We start from the raw sequence: 24,365 nt of genomic DNA, 5'->3' as shown, positions 1-24,365 counted from the left end.
TTTCTAATTAAAATCTTCAAATGCATATTACCTCCTGGTAAGTGGTATTTTTTACCTAAGAAAATACTCACTAACACCCAATCAAAAGAGAAAAAATGAAGATGTACAAAATATTAAAAGATGAGTTACTTTGTTCATTACAAAAAAGGTCTTAAGTACACTACTTACAAATCTGTAATTTGTTATAAGAAAAGGTGGAATAAAATGAAATGTTATGAAAATTCAAAAGGTCAAGGCACACTTCCTACCACTCTTCACAAAAACAATATGAGACTTAGAAGAACAATGGGAAAAGACAGAACCACTGGACCTAGCCTCTTGCAGTAGCTATGATTAGACAATTGATCAGGGTCTATCCCTGACCTAAATAGACAGCAACCAGTATCCAGGATGACTCATATGAATTTGCTTTGTAAAGATAAAAGCTTTACTTGTTTCTTCTTTTTCTTTCTATGGGTATATAGGCTTTTATTTTCTTAGACAAATCGCTACTTACTGAAAGGAAGAATGGCTATAAAATAAATTTAAAATTATTGCATATGTCTGACTTTTAAACTTGTAAGATTATCATTTTCCTTAACTATGGAAAGATTTATTTTTAAGCTATATTTGGAAATTATATTAATGATTTTAAAATCATTTTTCATTTTAGGTCAATTTTGTGTTTAGAGAAAAATTGAACAGAATATTTATTTCTTACTAACTTTTTGCCTTATAAATGCATAGTTTCTCCAAGATCAAAATCCTATATGAGTGGTACATTTGTTATAACTGATGAACTTATATTGATATATCATTATTACCTCAAAATCATGATTTACATGAAGATTAGTGATCTGTACATTCTATATGGTTGGACAAATTTATAATGATATGTACCAAACATTACAGATACATACAAAGTAGTATTACTGACCTAAATATGCCCTATGTCTTGCTGATTCATTCCTCCTTTCCCAAACTATGGTAACAACTGTCTTTTATTCTCTACATTATCATCCTAATGTGTAAATAAGAAAAGCAACTTAGCGAGGCACCGGTGGTTCATGACTCTAATCCTAGTACTTCAGAGTCTGATATCAGAATGACACAATTCAAGGCCAGCCAACTATATGCTTCAGACTCCTTCTCAAACAATAGCAGGGTCAGTATCACATACACCATCCTAACTGTGGAGGCTGAAATAGAGAGTATATCCTTTCCATGGCAGCAGAGGGAAAACTGTTCATGTGACTCTGTTTCAATGGAAAGAAGATGAAATAGGTAGATTATGGTGAAGGTCCAAGCCTAACCAAAAGTAGGGCCATATCTCAAAAATGAAGAGTGCTAGAAAGGGCTACCAGTCATGCTCAGTGGTTGCAAGTGTGATGCCCTGACTTCAAACCCTACTACCAAAAAAAAAAAAAAAAAAAAGTCAATTAAACGAAATATTTCTTAAGACTAACAACTTACTAGTTGAACTACAATTACAATGAACACCTTTTGACCTCCACAATATATGAATCACATGTTCTACTGATGCTACCTATACAAGAAAAATATTGACCCTGCTGTGAATGTTTCTAATGGCAACAGGGAAATAATTATAATACAATTCAACCAATTCCATCCACAATTCTAAAAAGGAGAAGGTTGTGAGGCAGTAGAGATAATGAGAATGACTACCAGGGACACTTGAAAAAGCATAAACTGACAAATCTAAATCTGAAATATAAACAAGATGGTGCCAGGACAATAGGTCATGGGGAAAAGCAAAGGAAGGGCACAAATGCATAACACACTACTATAATGAGTATGTGGAGGACGGCAGTGCAGTCACTATGAAATTCAAGAGAGAGAATAAAGAGGTAGAGACTACATCTGAATTCAGTGAAATCAGGTTAAGCAGCTTGAAGTTAAGAATGTGGGCACCATGACTATCTGCAAAACAAAATGAACGGTTTATGTTTGGGTTTGTTTTGTTGCTGCTGTTTTTTCAAAATAAACCTGCACTCCCATAGCCAGTTACGAGAGGTCTACAAGAACAGTACTGAAAATGTGACATGCCAGAAGGCATTTTTATACAAAACCAATTTAACTGCTACCTATTTTTTTAAAGTTAGAATGAAATGAGATATAATTTTGTCTCGAAAGGTTTTCAAAAATAAGAAAATATGTTGTAAACCAACTGTACAACTCATGGGGAGAGGGAGGGAAATGAGGAGGGAGGAAAGTGGGAGAAAAATGAGGGAGGAGGTAACAATTTGGATAAGAAATATACTCATTGTCTCACACATGAAGCTGTAACCCTATGTACATCACTTTGACAATAATTTTTTTAAAGAAAAGCAAAATACTACTTCCTGATATACTCCACTCTGAATTCTTTAAAATTCTAAGAAAATAAATGCTTCTCCCTGTTAGTGATATGCCTTCAGTCTTATCCCTTAGAAGAATTCCTAATTCTTTCAAAAGTTTAGTGTCCAATGAAATAAATTCCACCATGTCATCAACTTCAATATTTAAGGAGAACGAACATACAGTCTTGGTATTTTACTCCCTGATTCTACATCTCCACTCAAGATTACAAAGATTTTGAAGCAAAACATAAAATACTGGTGATATTCTTCAAAGGCATTCCATTATAGAGAGAGTAAAGCATTTTTTTTTTTTTTTTTGGCCAGTCCTGGGGCTTGGACTCAGGGCCTGAGCACTGTCCCTGGCTTCTTCCCACTCAAGGCTAGCACTCTGCCACTTGAGCCACAGCGCCCCTTCTGGCCACTTTCTGTATATGTGGTGCTGGGGAATCGAACCCAGGGCCTCATGTATACGAGGCAAGCACTCTTGCCACTAGGCCATATCCCTAGCCCCGAGTAAAGCATTTTTATTTTTTAAAAAAATCTTAGGAAAAAATTACTATTAGATTACTAAAACATTATTATAAAATAATTCAGATACAATATAAAGATTAATAAGCAAGGGATTAAGAGGAAGAGTCCCTAGCTACCAAGCTCAAGGTTTTGGGTTTGATCCCAAGCACCAAATATACTAAAATAAGCAAGAAAAATAAAATAAAATGTATTTAATGGCCTCTGTACCACATCAGGGAGTAAATACAAAAGTGCTTTGCTTTGTGTTTTTTCCTTAAAATTCAAACCAGTAACATTTCTAATATATGTACAAAACTAGCTACAATCCTGAAAAACAAACTTATCTCAGAACCTTTGAAATATTAAGAAAAAGTTAACTACTAAATGCTCAAAGCCTCATTCAAAACTATACTTAGATTTTTTTAGAATTCTTGTTAATAACCAAAGTTTCATAGGTAAACTAACTATTGTAGGTTATGTTAAAAGTAGTAATTTAGTGGGTGATATATACAAGGGAGTGTATGGCTCAGAGCTTCAAAATGAAAATTATTTGGTGAGAAAAGCTGAGGAAGAAGAGAAGCAAATAATGGATTCTGGATGAAATGAAGACCTTTCTTGTCCAAGGACTGTCACTAGTTCTTTATTACTTGAAGATTAAGGGAACAGAGAATAAAGCCGCCTGTCATACAGCCAAAACTGTAAGAATAACAATGTCTCTAAGTGTACCTCACATCAAAGTTTTCAGAAATAACATTCATAATATTAAACTTTCTATAAAAAGTTACTGGAAAATCCAACTCAAATAAAGAAAACTATCACTTCATGTGTCAGGAGCTTGAACAGAAACAGTGTAAATCAAGTTGGGGAATCATCTAGGGTTATTCTACTTGGTTTTCAAAAAAAGGGAGATACAAAACAGATTTGCTAGGAGACTTAGGGTTTCTTTTTGTTTGTTTGATTTACTCTATGGGGCATAGAAAGTAAGCATTTTGTTTTGCTACTGGGGTTCAAGAACTTGATACAAAATGCTTTGATTTTTGAGTCTAAAGAAGTCAAATCCAAGCCACTGATATAAGTCCTGTTCCTATCATATTTATGTGCATGTACATAGGCCTATGTGCAGAAAATATACCAAATATACTTAAATATATGACATACTTAGATGTGGTCTTCAATTGCTATATCTGCCTTACAAGGAAAATTAGAATTTTATTTGATGTTTTACTTAATTTATTTTACAGTCCCTATTATGTAGTATGTAAAAGTACTGAACTAAAGGCATTATACACATGACCTCTGAGATGTCAATAATATTTGTAAAACTATGTGTAGTGGTGCATTCTGTAATCCTGGCTACTTAAAAGGCAGAGGGAGGAGAATTGCGAGTTCAAAGGTAACCTAGGCAAAGTTAGCAAGGCCTATCACAAAAGCAAAATAAAAATAAAAGAGCTTGGGCCTGGGCCAAGAAGGTGCTCTTCTAAAATGCTTGAGGTCCTTGATTCAATCCCCATTACTGTAAACAGTATTTTCATGACATACATAAACCACTTTATCACTGACACCTGTTGTATTATAAACATCCAGGCAACGTACTCTGACACTTCCTTTTTCTTTTGTTGGTCAAGGGGCTTGAACTAAGGGTCTGAGAACTGTCCCTGAGCTTTTTCGCTCAAGGGTAGCTCTTTATCACTTCGAGCCAAGCGCCACTTCTGGTTTTCTGGTGGTTTAACTGAAGATAGGAATCTCACGGACTTTCCTGCCTGGGCTTCCGTCAAACTTCGATCCTCAGATTTCCTCCTCCTGAGTAGCTAGGATTACAAGTGTGAGCCAGCAGAGCCCAGGTTTACTTTGACCTTCTATATGCAGTTTAGAAGTTACCTCACGAAAACTGTCTTACATAACTTCGAGAATCTTAGAAAAAGAAAACAATGTGAGGATTCTGTGTGCAGGTACATACATATACATGTCCTAAACAGATCTGGACCAACACAGATTCAAAGGCAATTCAAGACACTGAGCTATATGCTCTTTTATATGCTACAAAAAAGACTTTTAAAATGAAAATAATTAACTTAGGTAAAAGAAAAAAAAACAGTAGCTTGGAAAATAAAAATGTCATTTCTGAAGTCAATACAAAAAAATTATAGATTCTCAAAGATACTTTATTATGATAAAGTTTGCTCTTCCATTAGTGAATGTACATATTAGAAAGTGGATATTTTTGTATAGAATACAAATATTTTTGTGACCAAAATAGATACTGAAATATTTTAGATAAAAACCTTAATTAAGCCAATACAGTGCTCACATCAATAATCATAATTTTGAGACTATTCCACGTAGAATGTTTGTTAAACTCCACATCAACAGAAAAAGCTGAGCATAAGAGCATGTGCCTATCATCCCAGGTAGAGTGGGGAAGGAAATGTGGAACAGGAGAATCGAAGTTCAAGCTAACCAGGTACAAAAAGCAAGCCACTATCTCAAAAGTGACCACAGAAAAAAGGGCTGGAGGCATGACACAGCAGTATACCATCTACCTAGCTAGCAAGCATGAATCCTTGACTTCATACCCCAGTACTTCCCGCCCCCCCCCCAAAAAAAAAACCTACCTCAATCCTGTCAGCAATACTCTAAGTAAGACAGGTAAATTTATATGATCAACTCCTTTGAGTCACAGTGCCTAGAAGGTGGATATTTCTGTGAAGATGATTTGGGAGTGACAATAATATTTAAATTAGTAGACTCTGAGTAAAGCAATTATTCCCCAAAATTAGTAGGCTAGGTTTCATCAAATCAGTGAAAAGCTTAATAAAACAAAACCCACCATTATAAATAAGAAAGAACTGTGCCAACAGACTACCTTTGGTTCAAATTGCAACTCTTCTTCCCTGAATTTTTAGCTTTTCAGCCTACCCCAACAATAAAGGATTCTGCAATTGCATAAAACAATTCTTCATAATATAATCTCACTCCTTCTCTCTCTCTCTCTTACTCTCTTTCCTCTTCTCTTTCTCTCCCCCCCTTCTGTTGAAGATAAGGTATGGGGGGTATATCTTCTATGTATACACAAATCTGTAGTTTATGTGCACATGTAGAAAGTTTGGTGCCAACTGTGACAATGTTGAGAGGTTGGTGGACTTTGAGGAAGTAGGGCCTAGCAGGAAGTAATAAGGTCATTTGGAATAAGTGTGCTGCTCCCCGAGGAATCTTGTATAGTTCTCATAAGAGAGCTGCTAAAAAAGAACAAGGCTGTCCTTTTACTCTTACATCCTACCTTATATTATTATTTCTCTTTCATATATTCCCCCCCCATCATGCTAAATACCATGATATGACATTTCCAAGAGTACCCACACTATAGGTGCTGCCATACTATTTGACTTTGAGCTTGCAAAACTGAGCTACATACCTCTTTTCCTCACAAGTTATTCACACTCAGGTATTTTATTACAGTCATTGAAAACTTACACACAGACACATACACACACACACACACACGCACACACACACAGAGAAAAAATTGGTTTATTTCTCTTAAGTTCCATGAATAATACAGTAAGTTACTGGAAAACTCAGGAAAAGAAAATAAGAAACAGAAATTTAGATCCATGTCTTGGTATCCAGTCATTCCTGAAAAGATTATAAAATTCTCAAGTAACTATATTGGGATTCAGTGTTCATACCCTAACTACTTAGCTAGTTTAAATTCTTCTTAAAACTATGATAATTTAATAAAACTAATCAATTATAGCAAATACTTTGCTACAATCAACAAAATAAATTAAGCATGAAACAACACATGCAAAAATATATACCCAAGAAAATAAAAATATGTTCACTTTAAACTTATACATAAATGTTTACACTAGTCATATTCACAACAGACATAACATTTTAAAAAGCCTAAATGTCCACTAACTGAAAGTAGATAAACACAACACAGTATAGCCATACAATTAGAATGCTCAGCCATAAATAACACCAAAGTAAAAATGGGAGAGAAGCAGAGCAAGTGGTAGGCCTAAGATGCCTAAGGCCTCAAGTTTGACACCTAACACTTCAAAAAGAGGTGAGGCAGTGGAGGGTGCACAAAGTACAGTCATACTACAATACAGGTAAACTTTGAAAATATGTTAAGTAAATAAAAGGTAAAGGCAAAGGCCCATATATTATATAAAACCATTCATATAAAATGTCCAGAAATGGGAAATCAATAAAGATTTTAAAAAATAGGCTATCATTTGTCAGGCACTGATGAAAAGAAATTAAAGGGTACTGAATATCAATGCCAAAGGGTCTTAAGTTTCTTACAGAGAGGAAGGAAATGTTCATGAGTAAGTAGTGATGACTGTAAAATATTATCACTATGACACAGACCACTGAATTGCATACTTTAAAATGGTAACTATTAGACCAGGCAAAGTGTATTTCTAAGAAATAAAAAGCAAATCAACTCACCTGTCCTTTTTGTGGTGCCAAACAATGAATAACTTCATCCACCATTACTGGAATATGTAACTTATCCATGACTTTGGGATCACTATCTTGAGATCTGTCTAATTCCTGGGTTTTAGTTTCATCTGTTGATTCCTGAACTTCATATTCATATTTTTTTGTTGTAGTATGTATCATCTTCTGCCAGACACCTAAATTACGTATGCCAGATTCCAAAGAAAAAAATTCTTTATGTATCCTACAAAAATATGAGTATCGAAGCATCCTGTAGGCCAATAAATCTAGAAAAGAAAATTAAAATATAATTTTTGTTGGATTTTTAAGTCAATGTTATATTTGGAAGAAAGAAAAATGATTATGAAACCTTTAATATATCAAAAAAGTATTATCTGAACAAGATGACTTACTTCCTCATGTTAAACAAGGTACCTATGAAAACATATAACGATAACATAATTTTGAATGTAGCCTCATAAGTGCTAACACCATTAATATTTTGGCGATTGGAGATATGAAAATTCATTATTCATTCATCATTTCATATATTCTTTTAAATTTTACTTTATTCTAAAGAGTACCTTCAATGACTTCAAATAAATTATTTGAAAAGCTATCTAGATGACTAAAAGGATTTTAAATATCCTAGCTTATGTCCAGGCAGTCTTTTATTGTAAATTTTTCTATTTGATTTTTCCATAATGCTAAATTTTCATTTTAAATTTAACCTGCATGATCTACAATTTAGAGTGAACATGTACACAAAAAATTGTTTAAAGATGATGGGTCTATAAACATTCTGCAAATTTTTCACAGATATTCTCTGACAAGACTATTTCACCATAGCCTAATGTCAGTGAAATATATATATATTCATTAAAATTATACTTTTATAAACACTATTTATGTATTTATTTGTTTATTGCTGTTGGAGATCAAGGGGTAGGCATGCTAAGTACACTCCTACCCTCTAGGTTATACAACTCTATACACACTTTTAATTCTTTTTCCTATATCCAAAGAATCAAGAATCTTCAGGTTCTCATAATTCCTTCATTTTTTTCTGCTATTTGTAATTCTTGAAAACTTAGAAGGGAAAACAAAGATATTTATGTAAATATATTAACAAAAGACCACTTAAAAACACTGTCCACTTCATCCAATTGGCTTCAAAAGTGTTTCCCATACTATTGCAGACAATACCTAGTTCATACAACTTCATGTAGTATGAGTTATTTAAGAGTAAGACCCTTTACTTCATATCCGCAAAATCAGAAAATAAACTAGACTCTCAATAAGTGTTTCTAGGAAGACAAAAAAAATGAGTGGATGGATAAATTTCAGACACCAGAGGAAAAAAAAAATTTCATCAAGCCTCTCCTAACGAAATTTCACATTTCAGGCTCCATCAAAAACCACTTCTGAAAATACTGAAGGCTCAAACACCACTTAAACATGTCTTCCTTTGTTAGCAATAGAAACTGCAGAATTGATCACATGTATTGATTAAAACAATTGACTACACATATTTTATGCAAATATGAACAAGATGTTTCTTTAAGGATGATATGTCAACTTCACTAAAGGCACAATCCACAGAATTACATGAGAATTCAAAACAACAAAACTATGGCAAAAAAAAAAATCAAGTAAACTATAGAATTCCAAACATGCTTCTAAAGGGTGATAAACTGCTTACCTAGAAAGAACAAGATCCTGAGTTCAATCACCAATACCGCCCCAAATAAAAACAAATAAAATAAATCTTTTAAACATAGACCAGAAAATCTTTAGTGAAATTAGCCAAATTGTTAATTATGCCTCAATTTTCCACAAAGATTTCCATATATCCAACAACACAAGTTAGTGCATCTAAATTTTTCAATGGCCAATATTTATTTAGCACTTACTTAGGAAGTGTTTACTATAAGCAATTCTGAATCATCCCACTGTTACCATAACATGTTTTATTATCCTATTTTACACATGAGGAAAACAGAGAAGTTAATAACTTGACAGAAATCACACAGCTAGACAGCCACAGAAATATACCTATAATAACAAATACTATGTCTTCAAATCCTAAAATTTTAGTCCTCATATTTTAAGCATAATTCACTGGAACTATTTAATGTATTTGGGGTAATTTATGTGTGTGTGTGTGTGTGTGTGTGTGTGTGTGTGTGTGTGTGTGTGTGTGTTTGGCCAGTCCTGGGCCTTGGACTCAGGGCCTGAGCACTGTCCCTGGCTTCCTTTTTGCTCAAGGCCACAGCTCTGCCACTTGAGCCACAGCGCCACTTCTGGCTGTTTTCTGTATATGTGGTGCTGGGGAATCGAACCCAGGGCCTCATGTATAGGAGGCAAGCTCTCTTGCCACTAGGCCATATCCCCAATCCTATTTGGCATAATTTAATTGTCCTTTGTGCTGATTATGTTTGGGTGGTAGGTATCTCATAAATTAATTTGTTATTGTTGTCGTGTAATGGAAGCAGCATTCTACAGCTTTAGCCTTGCTCCATTTGGTAATACAGTGGGGTAATCAATAATGAATATAGTGTTTAGGACTCAAAAGTGGACTCTGCAGTATTTAAGCAAACCTCACTCTGTCCAGATTGATGGTTAAAATGGGGGGGGGGGGGGGGACAGCAGGGTGGAGAGGATGGGGGAGGACAGTTGTTCCAAAATAGGATCCAGAACTGCATGGAACAAGTTGAAAAAGAAATACAAAATGCTGTCATACATAGTTTCTATGTACTTACTCCACTACGCTTAACATAAAAAGTCTGATTTTTTATGAATTAATTAGCTACTAACTTAAGTGAACATAAAGAAAATATTCAATTTTCCTCTTTGGTTCATTTCCCTAGAATATTTTAAAATTACAAGAGGAAAGTTTCCCTTTGGGGATTCCTTCTGGGCATCACTGACAACCTAAAACTCTCCTGTACATCTTTTAAGGGCCAGCCACTTTAAATGATTTAAGATTAAGTTTCTTCTGGTTTTAGAACAGGACAAAGGCTTAAATCTAGCCTTTAGAGATGACGGTGCTATGTCCTATGTAACTCAGTGAAATTTTCTCTACCAGCAAAAGCTCACTTTAAAAGATCACAAGATTTGGCCACGTCTTAATTGTGGTGTTAATAATCATCGCAGTCAGTGTTTCCTATACAAAGAAATTCCATTATCCTAAATTACATTAAAAATGTAATTGTTCAAGTTTTTTAAAGCGACCTCAGTGAAGGATAGAGCCCCAACACAGAGAAAGTGAAACACGTTCTAAAGAAAGAAGAACGCACCCTTATGCCTAAGAGTCATAGTCAGAACAGGAAGAGAGGGAAAAAAGCTGAAAAACTTCGAAATCCAGGTGGAGTGTGGAAGGGAGGGCGTCTAAGGAGGGAGCACCTTGCTGCTGGAGCTGTGGCTGGGGAGATCTGGCGACACCCATAGAGAACACCGATGAGGTAGTGTGGTTGTTGTTTTTCTTCAAAATTAGCACCCGAAACTTGGCCACCTTCTCCTCACCTGAGGCACGAAGATTTCTCTGTCGCCCTCGAACTGAGGCCAGCGACGAACCCAAGGTTTCGTGGAACCACTTGGCCACCTGGGCTAGGTCGCAGGTCGCCCGGGGGAAACTTGTAAGGACGGACAGGTCGGCTCCACGTCCGTCCCGGCAACCAATGCCTGTCCTCCTTTGGTTCCGCCACTGCACCCAGCCTGAAGTTTCCAGAGAAGCTTCCTGGAGGAACAGAAATCAGACCTCACCATTGCATGGTTAAAAATTCACTTTGACTTTTTCTTCAATTTTCGAGAAACTTAAAATGTAGCTTTTCATGTCTCCCCTACTGTTTTGTTTACTATAAGAATAAATCAAATTCGTCTACTTACTAACAACAGTTACTTAGTAAGAGCTAATTTCTAACAAAAGGTGAGACTTTCTTGTTGGTTCTACATTTTTTCCAAGCATTTTTTTTTCATTTTCATTCCAAGACACAGCATTTTCTTATCATGTCATACCCTCTCATTGTCCTACTAAAGTAGAGAAAGGTAAGTCAGCTAGCATAGCAATAGCACGGACTGTAATGTCAAAATCTCTCTAATTATCTCAAGAATACGGACCTCATTATCCGAACACTGTTATATGGTGAGTGTGATGCTGAACAGAAGCAGTACTTAGATGTAAAGTACTTAGATTAGGTAAAAATGAAGAACCCTGCGGATTTCCATAAAAGAATACATGTTAAACACTTATATTTTCATGTTCATTTATCAGTGCAATTTTACTAAAAAGTGGCAAAATATGTCTATGTTAAGACTAGATTAAATATCAGTGTATGTCATTTAGTCATTAGTATTTCGGAGACAAAGCTGAATTCTGAATTGGCCGGTTTGTACTATTCAAAATAAGTAATTTCCTTTAGAGATTTTCTGAAACTTGTTTTTGTCTCAGTAAAATAAAGTAATATAGCATGACTGCCTGGAGAGTTAAATGAGATACATGAAGTGATTAATAAAAATTCCGGAGAAATCAAAGTAAAATATTATGAAATCAGGATATATTTGATATAAAAATGAAAAGGCTTCCGAATTTATTACTAAACCCACCAGCACATAGATAACTATTCCATTAGCTAGGAGATACATAATTCTGCCGGATATAATAAGATTTACTTACAATCTATCCTCCCTATTCAGAAATAATCAGATATCATACACAGTGCTCCTGATTTTCCTCAGTAGGAAAAACGTCCATAGCTGTTGGTTTTCAACACTTTGTTTTCATGCACTGGTACCTATTATTTATAATGAATATCTGACAATGAATCATAAGAATATAAACTCCAAGAGGGTAGAGACTTGGACTATATTGTCTCCTTTGTGTCTCTAAAATCCAAAATCAATATTAGCTGGATGAATAAACAGAATAGTTACATAAAGAACAGTGAAATTCAAATCATAATACTTTTTTATCCAGAGGATAGGATGTAACTCTGTAAATTGTTTGCCTAGCATGTACAAGGCCCTAAACTGGATCTCAGTACCACAAAAATTAAAATATGAAGATGAGTTATGTCAGCAAAAGTATTTCCCATTTTTCTCTCATTTTTCTCTTTATGATGTAGACATACTTAACAGCAGGCAAATATCTTTAAATGATTTTATTTTGTAATACTGTACCATCATTAGAGAATGTAAAAAGCAATGAAATACTCGCTTCACGAAGCTAATGGAAGCAGGCCTAGCTAACCTGACAAATGAAGGACTCCAATTAATTGAAGAGGCCCCATACCTCCCAGAGCATAAGACCTGTATCTTAGAGGCATCCCTGAGATGACAGGGAAAAGGAAAAAAATAAACATCCAGAACCCATTAATCCACGCCCGACAGGATCCGCCCCTCCCGCTAGCAGAGGTCACCTTCCACCCCTTATATATAATCAGGTCACTCACACCCTGAACCCTGAATCCAACGCCTGCACCTCAGGTCTGTTGGCTTACAGATGATTCCAGGTGGCTGCCTCCCACCTGCACCTCCGGTCTAGCCCCGCCCACCTCAGCCACCGCCTCCGGAAACGAGCGCGCGCGTTGCCACAGCGACGCCCTGACCAAGCCTCTGCCCACTCCCGGCGAGCCTCTGAAACCTCTGGCGCCAAACCACAGCGCGCCGTTGCAACGTAAAGCGTGGTGACGTCACGAAGACAGTAGCCAATGAGAAGAGGCCCTGGAGCAGCTGGCTTGGTTTTGAATCTTGTGGCTGACTGTGGAGCGCCGGGACACCGGCCTTGAAGTGAAGTTGTGGCGCTCACTCCTTCCGGGCCCGAGGTAAGTGAAAGGCACTTGGAAAAGAATTTTGATCTGTTGGACGTTCGTTTCGAAGGCGATGTGGAGGCTCCGAGGGGCTTGTTGACAAACACGGAAGCATTGGCGGCGGGGACGCCTCGGGGCGGTAAGGGTCCCCGGGAGCCCGGCTCCGCCTGATCCATGGCCGGCGTGGGAGGGATCTCCGGCTTTAAATTCTGAGAGGAAGCCGGGAGTGTTAAAGGGTCTCCTGGCCTCATTTTCAGGTTTTGGCCCGAGGTCTTTGAACAGCCCTGCGCTAGTAGTGTCCCGTTCTTTCCGGATTCCACACTCGGAATCCTTTGTGTACGAAGTGCGTGGACTTGGGGGCTTTATTGACTGTCAGATGAAGAAACTTCAGTCGTCCCCACGTCAAGTTTTGTTTTTTTTTGTTTTTGTCTGGCAAAGTCCTGCTGTTAGGGGACCCGCCGGGAGACCTAGTACTGGCATCAAAGCAAGACCTAAACCCTGGGCTGCCCAACTGGGTTGCTGAAGATCAAGGACAAGTACCCTGCTTGACTTTCGGTGCAGAAGTTGTCTGTTGGCGCCCAGTGTCTATCCTACTATTTGGCTGCTGCTAGTTTCTGCAAGACTTTTCTTTAAAACTCATTAGCCTCTCAGCTAAACACTTAGTCAAGCCTGGCTGTTGATGCTTTTTTTTATTGTATGAATAGGGATTATTGCACCAGAACTAATTTTGTTATATAATATGTAGTACAGATTATAAACCATGAAACAATTGGACAATATTACTAAGACGCTCCACAGGTTTTAGTTGATGTCATTCCATGGCATCCTCCTCCTCCTTGGGTTTTTGGTGAAAGGTTTTGGTGTTGCTAAAAATATTAGATCTAAAGACTAGAATAGTAGTTGTTATTATGTTTACATTATTTTACAAGAATTATTTCAATTAACAGATAATCTGCCTTTGAATGATAAATCATTCCTTATATTATTGGCCAAAGATTTTCTAGTACATGAAGTTTTTACTTTATTATTTATTTTTATTATTAAGTAGTTGTACAAAGAGGTTTCATCTCAAAGTTTTCATTTTATAACTGTCTTTTCCCACGTAGATAATGCCAAATCAATTTACAGTAAACAATAAAATTATATTTATGCAGTTAACGTTTTTGAAAACTACCTGTCATTCCTCCCTAGATTGTATATCAGTAGAAGCAGTGTCTTCTAAAACTAAAGTTACTCTAAAAGGAAGTTCACATGAAACTGTAAATGAGGATAATTTCCAACCCTTAAAAAAATGTTCTGGAATCAGAACCAAATTCACATTTGAGTTTGTATTTAGGAAATAACTCATAGCTGTATCACTCTACATGTCTCACCACACTGGAAGCATTTTCTTCTAATCAAGCAGTTGTGAAGAGTATGGACTTTTTTTTATTAGAACATGGATCCATTTTCTAGCTCCCTACTTCATTATCTGTGACCAGAAGAATTAAGGTTAAATCCCTACATTTGTAAAGTGACAAGACTAAATAACAACCCTCTTGCATGATTATTTTGAAGATTGAATGACGTGAAAGTCAGACATTTATAATAGTCCTTGGCACATATACAGTGACTCAAATGATGATCATTGTTGCTCATTGTCCTTAGTTATAGTCATGCTGGCCCAATCCAAGGATTCTTAAAAACATACCTGCTAAGGGTAGCTGTTGTGTGATATGTGACAAGTGCAGGGGATATTAACATTTACATTTCAACACTGACTGAAAAGCACCTGCTCTAAGCTAGAGGTTTCTATGAAGAAGGAAATGTAAAAGTGCTTAGTAGGAGCTGAGGAATGGGGGAAATGTGGTGATGTTAACCAGACATACAGACTTCAGGTTATATGATCACAGGATCTAAAGTATAGCACAGAGCATAGTTGGTGATGAGGTTATTAATTTGATTGTGTATTCATTACACAGTCTATACATTAATCATTACCTTGAATATATGCAATCCTTAAGATATTTTAAGGTGTCCAAATATGTTTTAATTTCTATGAGAAATTTTCTGAGTGTCTGTAAATAAGTAAATTTGCTTTATTTATTTTGCTTTTGGGTTTCATGTGTACCTTCAATTTATTTAATTGCATATTCGAGAGTTGTACTCTAACTTGCTATGTTAAAAGTGTCAAAATATTCTCCTAAACATTTTACGGCTTTCAAAAGTTTTCAAGACTTTAAAAGTTTTTAAGTTTTGCACTTAGATGGTAAGGACAACCTTTATTTTCTTGACTTGGCTTCCATCTGCCTTTACATTTCTACCTGGATGCTTCCTAAAACTGAACTTCTGATCTCTTAACAGACACCTTGAATCTGTGCCACCTTCAATATTTTTTTCATCTCACTTAATGGCTATCTCAACTCAAGCCAAAAACAATTCCTCATCATTAACATAATTAATTTAATTATTTAGTTAATTTATTTTATTTAGTTATTTATTAATCCTTTCTTCCCTCACATCCCATATTTACCTATCTGGAAATAATACTTTCAGAATAGATACAGAATCTGACCACTCTGCTACTAATGCCTGCTTCTGAGCAGATAGCATGTTGAATATATAATTTTAGTGTATTAATCTAGGCTCAGCATCAACCACAGTATCTTTATTTTATTCTGAGTATAATCCAAATTACTTTACCCTCCCCCTCTACATTTTCCTGCTACTTGGCTCACACTTTCTAGCTAAGACACCAAGCATCAACTCAATGTCTTTCTACTAGACTTTCTCTCCAGAAAGTGCACATCCACGTACATGCATGACTAAATTGCCTTACCTCCCTTTTTAAAATTAGCATCGTTTAGTTGTACAGAAATTTCATTTTAACATGTCTATTTTTATAAACAATGCATCTTGGTCAGTCACCCCTTCCTTCAGAATATTCTTCCTCCTCTTCCTTTCCAAACCAGGCAAAGCTAGTTTCCTCATTCCATTTCACACATGTACTTAAAGTATTTTGACTGTATTATCATCCTTCTTCCTTTTAGATTTTCTGACTCCTTCCCAGTAGTATGTGAACTTCAGACATGTTTCATCTTCCCAATATCCATTTTTATTGAAATTCATATTGCCAAAGGTAGGTTTCATCGTGGATCTCACATATGTATGTACCATACTTTAATCAAGAAATATGTATGTGTATATATTTTATACGTACATATGCAATATGTACGTATATAATATATATACATATATGTGATGTCTCTTATCCATATGTTGTTGAATGAATTAATTTGACTAAATAACTTATACCTTGCATTACTATATCTTTGTGACGAAAACACTGAAAATCCACTTGTAGCAATTTTTATGTAAATAGAGAGAGAGAGAGAGTTTGGCTTAGTGGTGCAAGTCTGTAACTCTAGCTTGGAAATAAGTAGAATCCTCTCCTAAAGACAGTCCTGACAAAAAGAACAAGACATGGTTTGAAAAATAAGCAAAAAAGTTCTGCAGTGGTGGCTCGAGAAGTACAGCAATTATCTAAAGTATGTTTAAACACCAATTCTGCCATAAATTAAGTTTTTTAAAGAGAGTACCAGGTGTTGTGGCTCACACTGTAATTCTAGCAACTTGAGAAACAAGAAGATGACAGTTTGAGGCAAGACCAAGCAAACCATTCATAAGACCCCCTGATCTCAACCAATAAAAATCTAGGACTAATACCACACACCTTTCATCCCTTCCATAGTAAGATCACAGAGCATGCCAGCCCCATATAAATGGAGGGCTGTATTTGAAAGATAGTCAAAGCCAAAAAGAACGGGGGCATAGAACAATAGTCTGCCTAGCAAGCAGTAGGCCTTGAGTTCAAACCTCAATACGGCTGGGGAAAAATGCATACGTTATATTATTATCATTAATGTACTCATCTTGCAGTGAACAATATATTCCTAAAACTGCATAGTATTCCATTCTGTGGGATACGACATAATTTTAAATCAGTTGTTAGTTGGTGGATATTCAAGTTTTTCCATATCTACGTTATTATGAATAGTACTGCAACAGAAGCATGATTCCAGAAACATAATGATTTCAGTTCCTTTGCATGTATACCCAGGAGTAAGATTGGTGGATCCTAGTAGCGTTTTCACCTTCTTCCAGTCCTTACTTAGATGTTCTTGTTTGGGAGGAAAAGAGGCTATATGTTCAAGAGAATAGAATATCCCTGAATATACCATAAGAGTATACAATTTCTGTCACCTTTAAACCTTAGCTATCATCGATAGATACCTTCTTGAAACTTTTTTAGCCCTGTGATACAGGTTAAGACTACTATCACTTCCCACTGCCAAGAACTTAGTCCCTACATCACTTTTACAAGCTCCCATGCTAAAACTCCCTCATCAGTATCCTAATATGATTCTAAGAGATCTTTTCCTTTCCATTCTCACAACTTACACTGACAGAATACTGGAGTCATTCGTCAGAATCAAAGCTATTTGAGGTGGCATAGCTGTTCATGATTCAGCTATATTATTTTGAGTTTAAGCTTACACCCAGAATCCTATTAATATTTCAATAAAATTAAAGAAATGTTTATCATGTTTTTGTGTATATGCATGCTATTTGATTTTTATTTTAGGTCGTTTAAGTGTCTAGCTATATTTGTATATGGGTATACATATTTTCCATCTTTACTAGGTGACACTAGATTGTGGAAGAAAATTAACACTTTTTTGAATGAATACTACTTGCAAGTTAGAAGTTGAAATGATATTAAAATTTTATTTCCCTTTTTAATTTCAGAGAAATATAAAGCATTACTATAATAAGAAATCAAGTTGATCAACAGCAATGTCTGTCACTGAAGAAGACTTATGTCACCAAATGAAAGTAGTAGTTCGTGTACGCCCTGAAAACACAAAAGAAAGAGCAGTTGGATGCCGTAAAGTGGTACAGGTTGTGGATAAACATATTCTAGTTTTTGATCCCAAGCAAGAAGAAGTCAGTTTTTTCCATAGAAAGAAAGTTACAAATTTTGATGTTACAAAAAGGCAAAGTAAAGATCTTAAATTTGTATTTGATACTGTTTTTGATGAAACTTCAACTCAGATGGAAGTTTTTGAACATACTACCAAGCCAATTCTTCGTAGTTTTTTGAATGGATACAACTGCACAGGTAATTATTTCATGTAGTATTTTTCCATCTGGCTTCAGCCTTATACATAATGGCCCTTTAACTCAGTAGTTATTAATCACTGAACATTATTGTTTACATCTTATTTTTGTAATCATCAGTCTTTTTGATGACATTTCCATAATATATTTCATGGCTGTAACATTTACCATCACTGACTCAGAGTTTATTTTAATTTTTTTAATGTTTTTATTATTATAAAGTCATTGCACAGAGGGATTACAGTTACGTAAGTCAGGTAGAGTACATTCTTTTTGGACTGTCACTCCGTCCCTATATCCCAGTTTTTCACTCCCATCTCCACCCACAAGTTATATAATTCATTTTCAACATACTATTGTGAGACTCATTCAGTTTTATCACGGAAGACTGACCCTCTTGATCAAAGTAAGAATGGAATATGATTTATTGATTAGAATATGGCTTGCGTTTTTAACCAGATATTCTTTTTTCTACTTTATATTGTCTCAGAAGTTTTTGATTTTCTTTACTCCAAGAAAAAAAAAAGATCTCTACCAGTACTAAATCAGGTTTCTCTTTGGCTTTACTTATCCAGTTATCTCAAAACATTTTCATACCAAATTATATAAAATAGATCAAAGCAAAACATAGGTCATTTTAATTCATTCTGCTCAGCAATATTTAATCAACTAGTAATATAAGAAAATTTGATACCATCTGTATATTGGACATTAGCCATTTGTAAATCTAAGAATTGATCATGAGAGAATTTTATCAATGGCTTCTCTGTGCAATTAATTCCTTTATTCAACAACTTATATTCCTGTTTGTATCAGATGATTTGCTAAGGCACAGAAGGATATGTTGCCTGTGTCTTGGTGAAGCTCACAATTGGAATACAACATAATGCATGGTAGAGTAGAGAGATGTAGACTTGTAGCATATATTAAGAGAAAAAAATGAGTAAGTAGACATTACTGCCTATTATGAAGGAAGAAACAAGAAAATGGCATTCGTGTTCAAGTAGGAAAACGTGGTTTCTACTAGATTTAAAGTCATTGTTCAAGATATCCGAGTAGAATTATCTGTCCACTATATGGTAGAAATGTTACTACGAGGACCTTTGATACCTTTATATCTTTTCATAAAACCTCAGTACTTGCATATGGTGCGACTGGAGCTGGGAAGACCCACACAATGCTAGGGTCACCTGCTGAGCCTGGAGTAATGTATTTAACAATGTTAAACCTTTACAAATCCATGGATGAGATTAAAGAAGAGAAAGTATGTAGTACTGCAGTTTCTTATCTGGAGGTAAGTTGGGAATATTCCCCCTGCCAGAAACTCTTCCTTAACTTTCTGAGAGAGTTGTTAGTTACATAGATCATGTGAATGATTTTATATAATAATGTTATCATGAATGTTTAAGATTATTGAAGTAGTTGATCTTGGGCATTTTTATGCATCTTACTCCTTTTTTTCTATTCAAATTGTAGGAAAGGGTAGAAAAAACTTTTATATACTCTTCATTCACATGCCCCGTTTTTTAACATTGGCTTTCTATCTCTGTATCTTTTTATAACTATTTAAGTTGCAAGCTTATTAAACTAATTTTCATAACTACCAAATAGTTACTAAAATCAGGAAATTCAAAATGGTATGACATCATTTATCTAATCTATAAATATGAATAAGATTTTCCTAATCCTATTAATGCTCTTTACTATTGGGCAAAAATCTTATGTCATGATTTATATTCAGTCTTTTTTTCACATTGCTGTAAAATTTCTCAGTTTGAATGTGTCAGTAGATACAGATTATATACTTGACAAGAATACTACAGAAGTGATGTTGAATATTTAACCTTTTATATCCAAGATGCTTATGTGGTTAGTTACTCCCATTACTGGCAATTCTAACTTTGATGAATTTTATTTATGCTGGTATCTGCAAGTTTACTCTAAAAGGTACTATTTTATCTTTTGTAATTAATGAGTACCTTAAAAGAAGATGGTATAAATATCCTGTTACTTCTCAAACTCTCATCATTAGTGTTGACATCCACTGATGATAAATAACTGAGTCAATTATTATTATGATGATAGATTATGATAATTTTTAAAACCTACTGTGTCTTCTAGAACTATTCATTGACTTTTAATTATGAGGAAGAACATTCAGTTTCTTTTATTATATCAATTGATGATAACCCCTTTCTACGACTATTTTAGTGTGCTCAAATTTAATGTACAAGATTTTTCCAGTTGAGATACATTCATACTGTATATTGTCTCCTTTTGTCATACTGTCATCATTCTTTGAGAGCTCCTATCCTTTTGATAATTTCTTTTTTTTGCGGGGGAGGGGTATGGGAGATCTGCAGCCTCAGATTGTAACTCAAGACTGCAGCCAGGTTTATTCTTTTTTTTTCAATTTATTTATTAATTGAACACAAATTTTTTGACAAGGTGTTGTGCAAAAGGGTACACTTACATAGTAGGGCAGCGTGTACATTTCTTGTGATATCTTACAATAATTTCTGATACTAACTAAATGGCAGTCTATCTAACTTTGCATTTAGATCATGTTTTAGCAGGCAGAAACAAATCCCTAATTTCATTCACACCACTAATAGACACTTATTCCTGGTGTCAGAAAACTTTTCTCATTAACATCTGGAAATTGATCCCTACTGACTATTTTTCACAAAGACTAATGAAACTCATATATGTTATAGAACTTTCCTCACCACATTTAGAACTTAAAAAGGTAAAACTCATTAGAAAAAATAAAACTTATTCTCATAGCTAAGTGGGAAAAGAATTGTTCTTTTTATTTTTCATTAGATCTTTTGCTCACTGTACAATTCTGAAATTTGATTATTTTCATTATCTTTGTTGGTTTTCTCTTTTAGTCTCCCTTCTTCTCCTCCTGTCTCCTTCTGACCCCTTCTCTTGATCTTTTTCTCTTCCTTCTTTTATTTATTTATTTTTATTCTTATAAAGCAGTACCTAGTATGGCTCTTTATTCAGGCTGTACACCAGAATTGCCTATGGAATAGTCAAACATTCTTATGACTACAATTTATTAATAGGTCTAGGATGTGGCCAAGGCATGTATCTGTGCCCGTTTGCAAGCTCCCAGTTGAATCTTGTGCAGAGAACAACTTGACAAGTCAGTCTGTTTAATACGATGGAAGTAGATTAAGCGAAGCAAATAGAAAAATGACTTTTGCTCATCAGGAATAAGAATTAAAATATTATCTCTTTTATTTTATAACTAAGAAATTGATATATTTTAATGAATATATCCTTCATTGGAGATAATAATTGGCATGGAAAAATATACTTTTTTGTTTGGTTGGTTTTTCCTGTACTGGAGTTTGAACTCAAGGCCTTACCTTTGCTAGCAGGTACTAAACCACTTAAACCATAAGTCTAGCCTACTTGGAGATAATTACTTCAGCAAAGAATTGTCATTTTGGGTTATCAGCATCTTGAAGGAAAAATAGCATATTTATTCATATATATGTTATAGATGTGCATATAGAGATACAGATACACACCCAGTCTTTTATGCAGTGTGGGAATTAAACCCAGCTGCTCAAATAGATTGGCAAACACTCTGTCACTTAGCCATTAGTCCTAAAAGACTATTTTTTATTTCCTTGTTTTTTTTGTTTTTATTTTTTTACCATACTGGGGATTGACTTAGGGCCTGGGTTCTGTCCCTAAGCTTCTTTTGCTCAAGGTGAGCACTCTACCACTTGAAGCACAGCACCACTTCTGGCTGTTTTGAGTAGTTTATTAGAGATAAGAGTCTCACAGTTTTCTGCCTTGGCTGGCTTCAAATCTCAGTTTCTTAGATCATAGCTTCCTGCTTGTTTAGGATTGCAGGCAAAAGACTTTATTTTATATGGATTTTTTTCCCCTTAAATCTTATCAGTAATAGGTATAATTGTCATTTGATTGGCAATTAGCAAACTGTTTTTGTTCAATTCATGAAATCAAGGAAATTTTTCTGTATTATTTATAGAAATTACTCTTTAAATGTTGCTACAATAGAAAATGAAAATTTAGGTAGGCATGGTATTCTATGCCTGTAATTGCAGCTTCTTGGGAGGCAAAGACATAGGAATCATGGCTAGAGGGCAGCCCTTGCAAAATCACAGTGAAACCTGAATATCTGAAAAATAAACTAAAACACAAAGGGATAGGGAATATGACTCAAGTAGTAGAACTCTTCCTACCAAGTGCCACAGCTGAAATTCAATCCAGAACCATAAAAATGAAATTTAAGATTTGTATTCAATGTCAGGCGGCAGAGTGAGGATATCCAGACCTTAGTCTTCTATTGCCTTTGTGACCGTAGACAAATCACTTAGGACCTATTTGCCTTGTCATTGGAATGAGGGAATTTCTAAATAATTGTATGTTATATTTACTGTGATTTAAGACAAAGAATATTCCTAAGTATAGATTTTTATCCTCTAAAATTGACATTTTCAGAAAATCAGAGAAAACAATCCAGCCATCTTAATGTTTTTATCATTAATAGCAAATTAGGAATTACAGAGTCAAAGTTAAGTGACTCCAACTTTAATTTTCAATTATAAATGTAGGCAACCTAACTTTTGTTTTCCAGGATGGTAGAAAAATTGTGGCAGTGTGAGAAAAGGGGATGAAAAGAATAAAAATGAACTGTTGCTTATCTTTAAAATGAGAATCTAATATCCTTTTAGTTAAAAGTATGTTTGAATGTAATCACTATGATTTTGACATAAATTCTAAAATAGTACTTTTCATTTGAAGGTCTATAATGAACAGATACGTGATCTTTTAGTAAATTCAGGACCACTTGCTGTCCGAGAAGATTCCCAGAAAGGAGTAGTTGTTCAGGGTTTGACCTTACACCAGGTATGTTTATAAACATCTTCTGTTCCTGATTAATGTATATTTTTTATCTTGTTTATTTTTTTCCTTTGGAACTGTGTGACTTATTTCCTTCTCTAAAATCTAATTTGACATTCAATATCATGTTAGTCTCCTAAATTAATTTATATTTTTATCTACTCAAAGACTAGATTTTATCTTTTATTCCTTGTGTAAACCAAGTGCAAGCAAATTATACACAGTCTAGGATTAAAATCATAGAATATATTTTTCTTTTGAAGGTCTTATTTGTTGGAAATTTATTAACGGGCCAGGGATGTGTATTGCATTGTGCTGGCCTAGCATAATTGAAGCCCCATATTCCATCTCTGGAATCACAAAATAAAAGAAAGTTTGTTGAAAATATTGAAGAGTAGATTGCTAATTTGTGCATTTCTCTTATACATAAACTTCTATAGCCTAAATCTTCAGAGGAAATTTTACAGTTATTGGATAGTGGCAACAAAAACAGGACCCAGCATCCCACTGATACAAATGCTACATCTTCTCGTTCTCATGCTGTTTTCCAGGTAACAAGCCCTTAAGCTATCACCCTTCAGTTAAAATTTAAGATAAATGAAGCCGAATTTCTAGACAAAATATGTCTTTATCGATAGAACTTTCTATTTAGTGTTTCCTTTACTTTAGAATTTTGAAAGTATTCCATTACCAAGAATAGTAAAATTAAGATGTAAATAAAAAGTGAGTTTTAACCTTCCTGACATGATGGATTTTATAAAAATCCAGAATATATATAGATACAGAATGGTAAGTATTAAGGTAGAAGTTTATTGTTGTATAAGTTTGTGAGAATAATCTTTCTAGTAGTTAATCTAAAATTCAGAGTCGACATTGCTCTATAGAGCTATATTTACAGAACCAATTAATTGAGAAACATTTTTATTATAAGATTTCATAAGTACCATGTAAATATGTACTATGTAAATATTTTCCTTAAGAGAAAATGATTCAGTTAACAGTACTTTTTAGAAGTCAAAAAGATCTAAACAAAGGATAATATCTTTTTTTAAGATCAACATGTTTAGTTTTTATAATAATAATTACTTATTTATTGTCAAAGTGATGTACAGAGTAAGGGGTTACAGTTTCATACCTTAGGCCCTGGGTACATTTCTTGTACTATTTGTTACCTCCTTCCTCATTCCCCCCTTCCTTTTTCCCTCTC

The 24,365-nt window shown here is 34.8% G+C and overlaps 2 protein-coding genes across 4 annotated transcripts in view; one reads left to right on the top strand and one right to left on the bottom strand.

Annotated features, from left to right (window-relative positions):
- The window catches only part of Mettl15 (methyltransferase like 15), a 129,559-nt gene extending 116,705 nt beyond the window's left edge, over nt 1-12,854 (bottom strand). The window contains exons 1-3 of one of the 2 annotated variants that reach the window (XM_048359410.1): nt 12,752-12,854; nt 10,827-11,040; nt 7,311-7,588 (exon numbers count right to left, since the gene is read on the bottom strand). In XM_048359410.1, the coding sequence (XP_048215367.1) occupies nt 7,311-7,571 (261 nt within the window). In that variant the 5' untranslated portion in view covers nt 7,572-7,588; nt 10,827-11,040; nt 12,752-12,854. Of the gene's footprint in view, nt 1-7,310; nt 7,589-10,826; nt 11,041-12,751 lie in introns of those variants that run through there. The other variant, XM_048359411.1, reaches the window with a different exon arrangement.
- A 147-nt stretch (nt 12,855-13,001) lies between these two features.
- The window catches only part of Kif18a (kinesin family member 18A), a 54,589-nt gene continuing 43,225 nt past the window's right edge, over nt 13,002-24,365 (top strand). The window contains exons 1-6 of one of the 2 annotated variants that reach the window (XM_048360507.1): nt 13,002-13,123; nt 16,138-16,226; nt 17,897-18,269; nt 19,405-19,562; nt 23,060-23,164; nt 23,599-23,709. In XM_048360507.1, the coding sequence (XP_048216464.1) occupies nt 17,945-18,269; nt 19,405-19,562; nt 23,060-23,164; nt 23,599-23,709 (699 nt within the window). In that variant the 5' untranslated portion in view covers nt 13,002-13,123; nt 16,138-16,226; nt 17,897-17,944. The remainder of the gene's footprint in view (nt 13,124-16,137; nt 16,227-17,896; nt 18,270-19,404; nt 19,563-23,059; nt 23,165-23,598; nt 23,710-24,365) is intronic. The other variant, XM_048360508.1, reaches the window with a different exon arrangement.

The sequence above is a fragment of the Perognathus longimembris genome, chromosome 13, assembly GCF_023159225.1.
Source record: "Perognathus longimembris pacificus isolate PPM17 chromosome 13, ASM2315922v1, whole genome shotgun sequence".
In the NCBI taxonomy this organism is placed as follows: domain Eukaryota; kingdom Metazoa; phylum Chordata; class Mammalia; order Rodentia; family Heteromyidae; genus Perognathus; species Perognathus longimembris.
Note: the sequence above shows the minus strand (reverse complement) of the source record. Positions and strands in the feature narration are given on the sequence as shown.